At 36.4% G+C, this 6,706-nt stretch overlaps 1 protein-coding gene across 2 annotated transcripts; it reads right to left on the bottom strand.

The window, feature by feature from the left end:
- Positions 1-259: 259 nt before the first annotated feature.
- LOC118052583 (probable disease resistance protein At4g27220) lies at positions 260-5,595 on the bottom strand. 2 transcript variants are annotated; one of them, XM_073406847.1, is made up of 3 exons: positions 5,305-5,595; positions 1,406-4,686; positions 260-1,125 (listed from the first exon to the last, which is right to left on the bottom strand). In XM_073406847.1, exon 2 carries the CDS (start codon positions 4,675-4,677, stop codon positions 1,438-1,440), a length of 3,240 nt encoding a protein of 1,079 aa, XP_073262948.1. In that variant the 5' UTR covers positions 4,678-4,686; positions 5,305-5,595; the 3' UTR covers positions 260-1,125; positions 1,406-1,437. The 2 variants fall into 2 exon arrangements, with proteins under 2 accessions (XP_073262948.1, XP_073262949.1); XM_073406848.1 differs by having other exon boundaries at positions 260-1,122.
- Between the last annotated feature and the right edge of the window lie 1,111 nt (positions 5,596-6,706).

Below are 6,706 nucleotides of genomic sequence, written 5' to 3'. Positions count from 1 at the left end.
AACCTGAATATTCTATCATTTGATTTGATAAATCTCAATTAAGATCCATTCAAAATTTTCAATGTTAACTATTATATTTTATTTTCACAATAAGACTTATCTGCTTGTTGTGAAAATCTAATATGGTCAAATCAAATTTTAGTCTGAAATATTAAACCCTCTCAGCCATATTTTTTTGAGACATGCCCACTTGTTTCAAAAGTAAGTGAACTTGTCCCAAGGAGGCATCTATAGAAACACAAATTTTCTACCAATCAAATTTCACCATGTGTCATTTTATTCTTTAAAAGAGGGGATAAAATAAAATTGAAATAAATGACGTGGAAAATAAATGAGCCTTCATATATTTCTTGGCCAATGAAAAGTTGACACTTGGGATGAAATATTCAAGATATCTTGTCATAAATACAAGATCCCATCAGATATCTCTTCATAAATGCAAGATCCCGTCAATAAATATCAACCAATAAAATTATGTCATGTGGTATTGGAAAGGGACCTGAGAGCCCCTACAGATCTCTATAAATAGAGAGCCTCAACCTAAAGGAAAGGGATTCCGGGATATACAAATTTTCTTCAAGACAAGTTCTTCAAGCAAGGAAGCTCTCTCTCAAAGAGTTCTCAAGCCTCCTTCATCTACGCTTGAAGTCTAAAAAGAACGAAGCTCTGTTGGATCAAGCCAAAACACCCCGTAAGAGTTCTTCAACAACACTTTAAAGACAAATCAAGGTACTCTTCAAAGCATCAAATCACAACATCTTGCCTCGCAATATACGCTCAAATTCACGTTCTTGCAAAGCACAAATCTTGGCTTGATTACTCAAATAAATCAAGTCACCATACATCAAATCCAAGGGAAGAATCAAAGGATTGCCATATTTTTTTGAAAGAATATATTACATAAAAATTGTACCCGTTAATATATTTAATAAAATCATATATTTATACATGTGTGCTCGTTTAATTTCAGGTGCACAAAATTGTGTCTACACTTACATAGCATTTCATGAGCTGTTAGCCATTCCTTTGGATCATGTTCATGCATCTTCTTAAGAGATCCTTGGCACTGCCTGAAATGTTAGGTCATGGCTTAGACTCGAAATCTAACTGGCCTTGCAATATCTTCTTGAAGATCCCCATCAGAAAAACAAGCAAGAAAATATTGTTAGTAGCATAAAAACTCAATAATTAGAAATTGTCCCTAGCAAATTATGTTCTTTCTGTTATATTTCAATTATCATTTCAAATACTATAAAGAGTTAAGAAAAGAAATTTTTAAGGTTAGGATGGTACCAGCAAAATCATTAGATTGACCAATCATTGAGTTGTTATGGTTGAGGCTAATCCATTAAAATTAAACCTAAGGTAAACAGACTGAGAGAGAGAGAGGAATCACCATGCGTACCTGTAATTCAATATTTAGCATAGAGTCATCTCCTATAAAAACACTACAAAGGGTCGAAGGATATCCTTTGTGTTCGGATGCTCCCACTCCACTACTGACTCCCACCATTCTTTTGGATATATACATATTCTTACAAGAGAAGGGGGAGGAGATGGCTGGCCATTTTCAAGCAATTGGGGGAAAATTCCCATTCTCTTTAGCTCCTGACAATATGATACTAGAATTTCTTCGAGAGAATCACAAATCAGCTTTGCACTACAAATGCTTCTAAGTTTTGGCAAGTCAGTCAAGTCCAGAATTCTTAACTTAGGGAGTTTGAATTCGATGTTGATGCTGCTCTCTTCTTCACCCACAACATCTTCTTCAGATCTTGTCCATATTATCTCCTCCATTTTCTCACAATCATAAACTATAATCTGTTCCAGGTTTACAAGGCTTGGCAACAAGGCAAGAGGGAACAGCTTCTTCATGCTTCTACATCTATAACAATTGAACTTTTTAAGACTTGAAAATATTCCATTATAAGATGAAGATGGTAGTGGAGCAGAGCAAAACCAAGAAGATGAAACCATGCTCTCTATGCCATTGCAATCCCAAACGCTGATGACCTCCAGTTCAGTTGCAGTCTTCATCAAGAATGGAACATCACATAAACTTGTTGCATCGTTACATTTATAAATCAGCAGTTCTTGAAGGTCATTTAAGAACATGTCCTGAAAATTCCCATCTCTGTTGAAAGTCAAATTACCCAACCAAACACTTTTATCTCTACAATACGTATGCTTATTTAAAAGATGAAACTGCTCAAACAGACCTACAAAAATTTTGTATGTACTTAGTGAGTGGTTCTCATCCCGAGATTTGAGATACTCTACCAAGTCAGAGTGACCTTCAAAGTGGCATTCTAAAGTTTCCAACTTCCTCAAGCACCCTACTTCCTTTCCCTTAACTGTTACTGGGACATATTCTGATTCAAATCCAGTAGGCATCCACTCCTCTAATATAAAGACTTGCAAGTGAGAGAGTTTTGATAGTATCCCACCGGGAAACTCCTTCTCACCACATCCATTAATTCTAAGATATCTCAGGTTGGATAGACATTCCATGCCTTGAGGCATCTTTTCAAGTGTTGTATTAGAGAGATCTAACTTCTTCAATGCCCTGAGTTTCTGTAATGATGGTACATGTCTTAACTTTTCACAACCTTTAAGCAATAATGTAGTGAGATTCACCAAATTAGAGACAGAATCCGTCAAATTTTTAATATTTGTATAAGACAGATCAAGTACCTTGAGCCCAAGTAATTGCTTAAAAAATGAATCTGCAATAAATCCCAACCTTTCATTATGACATAGTAATAGAGTTGACAGATGAGGACACCTTGGTGAATGACTTGAAGGAATTTCTTTAATGTGATTATGCATTAGTGAAACTCTCGTAAGATTCTCTGTCCACTTCTCTGCATCCGGTAATTCTCTTAATTGTGCACCTGCTTGAACAATGACTTGGGAGTTCTCTTGCAGTATTTGGATGGCCATGTCCCTTATCAAGTCATGCATCTTGACAAATCTACGAACAATACACAATATACCCCTTTCCAATAGGCAGACATCTTCAAGTCTATTGAGCATGGCGTGGCCCTCATCAAGTTCTTCTTGCCTCCTCCCTATTCCTTCCATTATTCCCTCATCGATCAAATAATCTATCAACTCCTCCCTTTCAATCTTATGATCTTCAGGAAACGATGTGCAATATAAGAGACATTTTTGTAGGGCCAAATCATCTAACCGATCATAACTAAACCTCAATAACCGGAATACCTCATCTTCCATATCCCTAAGTTTTGATTCTTTCAATTTCTTCAATGTATTCCTCCACTCGTGTATGTCATCCACTCCCCTCAAGCTTCCCGCCACTGTTATAATCCCCAATGGCAAACCAGCACATTCCCTTGTAACAGCTACTGCAATTCGTTCAACTTTTGGAGAAAATGCTATGTCATTTCCAAGTTCCTCCATGAACAAAGTCCAAGCTTCTCCCTTAGAAAGTGGCATCACTTTCATTTTGTGTTGGCAATCCATCCGGTAACAAATCCGTTTTGATCGAGTTGTCATAATCAATTTGCATCCTTTCAATGGGATAGGAATTCCCACTTCATGTGGCTTAAAAAAGTTCCACAAATCATCTAAAATGAGAATCCATTTTTTTATTTTTCTTAGTTCTTTTGACAATTTGACAGCTCTACTCACATCATCATCTTCACTTGAAAGATCTAGATCAAGATGTTTAGCAATAAGATTCTGCAATCTATTAATGCTAAAATCCCGAGACATAGTCACCCAGTAAACATGATGATAAAAGTCTGGTCTTTGTAGAAGTTCATTATGAATATGTTGCAGCATTGTCGTTTTACCAACTCCCCCCATTCCATAAATGCCAATGGTTGAGACTCCATCATCTATTAATAAAGACCGTATCACATGCATATTCTCTTCAAATGCTCGACCCACTAGCCCTGTAGAGCCAATAGGTAATAGATCTCCTCTAGTCTCATCGTATTTAAGGCCTCCGGAAGAACTAGCTCCTCCGCCAGGCTGCACTGATCTTCCACTATTGTTCTCCACATCCTCCTCCTCCTCCTCCCTCCCCTCCTCTGGTTCTGTCCTCACTCTAACCATGTTCTGCACGTCATTCATAATGGTATCGTTGTTTACTAATGGAGACCAGAGTTGATCATAATATATTCCATGGTCAAGGCACAACGGATCTGTTGGTTGGAATGAATCTCCTCGAGGCTCATCAGCTTGATTAATTGATGGCCTCTCAAGAGAGCTACCTCTCTCCAGATGCTGCACTTGGTCTGTTCTCGACATAGGCTCAATCTCTTTATCAGTGATGCTATCCACCCACTCTTCGAGCGCTCCAGGGGAAAAAGCTTCTCCTTGCTGTGTCATTTCTACATGTCTCCCTTCATTGTTCTGTTCTTGTGCCGAAGCTGAAATTGCATTACTGGCATCGTTACTTCCTGAGCCTGCTACAGTTTTAAGTATTTTTTCTGGAGGGCCATCAATTGCTGCACGGGCTGCTTCTTGAACTTCTTCTGGGACATCTTTACATATTTTAACACCCCGCCGTTTCACTCCTGATAAATGCAATTTGATCCTTGAAATGGAAGTACCTTTGGCAAATAAATGCCCACAAAACTTACACTCCATCCTACCATCGTCCATTTTTTTAACATGATTCCAAAATGGATCATATGATCGTAACATTTTCTCCTCCTGTAGAAAAAAAAAAGTAAAAATATTGAATAAAAAAGTTTTTAATTTGAAAAATAATAAAAAATAATTTCATACATGATAAGATGGACCTAGTGCATATTTAATTTTCTTATAGATGTCAAAGAGTTTATTGATTAATACTAAAGTGTATTGATAGACGAGCAATTCATATATCATAACTATAAAATCCCACGTTTGACATTAAGAATTTTACATGAAGTAAAGAAGGAGAATATAAATTATACATTCAACTTTAAACAAAAGTGGATGGTAATGCTATAATTTATATTATATAAAATATATTTAACTAAAATTCAATCAGTGTTTTACAACAATCATAAGACTATAAATTTGAAAAGTGTCAATTTGAAACAAGAGAAAGCAAAGGGTGGGCAAAGTTACACTGACGGAAGAAGATGGACATCAAGGACAGAATCTGTTTTATATATATATATATACGGACATCACGGAGAGTTGATCAAAGACTTGTCAAGTCGTTATATTACTAAGGCAATTCAAAGAGCCCGTTTCCAGTAATTTTCAGAATGTTTTTAGGTGGTGAAAAATCAAAATGATAAAAAGAAAAAAATTGAAGAAGATGAAGTATAAATATTTTACCTATACTCGAGTTGTTCTTCGAGTGCTGGTTTGCTTGAGCAGTGTTCAGGAAAAAAAAAACAGAGAGAGAGAGAGAGCACAAAGCGCAGAGCAGAGAAGAATGTATAATGAGATATGGTACGTACTGAGGGGGAAAAGGAAAACAGGGAATGGTATAATAAGATGATATGTGCAAGATGTTGAGCTCCAGATGATTCGATTCAATCAGAAAAGGAAGCAGTGATCGTGAAAAAAAAAAAGTTCAAGAAATTTGGTGAGGGAAATAAGCGAAATCAGTGGTAGACTAGATGAGATGTGGAAGATATTGTTACCGTGAGAAGGAAGCAACAACTTTACCAAAGATTATAATCCAAGAGACAGCAAGCTTCTTTTCACCTTTAATTTGTTCGTCCTTTTTCTATGATTTTCTTTCTTTCTTTTTCTTTTTATTTTTCTTTTTAATTTGACAAGAGCTTCTTTTTACCTTTGTTCGTCCTTTTTCAATGATTTTCTTTCTTTCTTTTTCTTTTTCTTTTTCTTTTTAATTTGATAAGAGCTGCATATAATTACGAACTTTAACACAAGAATCAAAGTGAGTTAGTTTGAGAATCCATGATCAATGAGCATTAGTTTAGAGTACTATTACTTATCAACTTAATTACCATCTTCTAATTCATCATTTATATTATTAATATATCTATATAGAAAATATTGCAGGCATACTATGTAGGAAATATTGTAGTCATACTCTTGTGTTGTAACCTCCACCATTACTTTTGTATATGGCCCTACACACACACACATATATATATATAGAGAGAGAAGGTTAGTTAATCAATAGGTTAAGCCTCCTAATTATTCTCAACTTGGTATCAGAGTCTTCTGCTGTCAGAACTATTTTCTCTCTCTCCCCCTTGCAGCCGACCTTCTCTCTGCTTTTCCTAAATAGATTCTACTGCTGCCTGCGATGTCTTTCTTCCACAACAACAGCCTCTATTTGCAGAGCATGTCTCTGACATCTCCTTACAAGTTCTGTCATTCCTCTGCACATTATAGGAACACAAACTCCAACTGTCATTGCTTTATCAAACACCCACCAAGTTGTTTCGTTGAAACTTACGAACACAAATTATCTCTATTGGTGAATGCAAATGAAGCCCTATCTTCTTGGTCAAGGTGTTTTTCACTTTGTTGATGGCTTAATGTCATATCCTCCGTCTCATGTTTCTAACAGTTCTGCTGGTCCTTCCTCTACAATCAGCCATTCTTCTCTTTATTGGAAGCAACAAAATCAACTTATTTTGAGTGCATTACTCTCCTCCCTCTCCGTGGATGTGTTGCATCTCGTGATAGATTGTCATACCTCGCATTGTGTTTGGCACACTCTTGAGAAAGCCCTTGCGTCTCTGTCCAATTCTCGCAT

Source organism: Populus alba, chromosome 19 (genome assembly GCF_005239225.2).
Source record: "Populus alba chromosome 19, ASM523922v2, whole genome shotgun sequence".
Classification (NCBI taxonomy): domain Eukaryota; kingdom Viridiplantae; phylum Streptophyta; class Magnoliopsida; order Malpighiales; family Salicaceae; genus Populus; species Populus alba.
The sequence above is the reverse complement of the archived record's forward strand: the minus strand, read 5'-3'. Positions and strand labels throughout refer to the sequence as shown.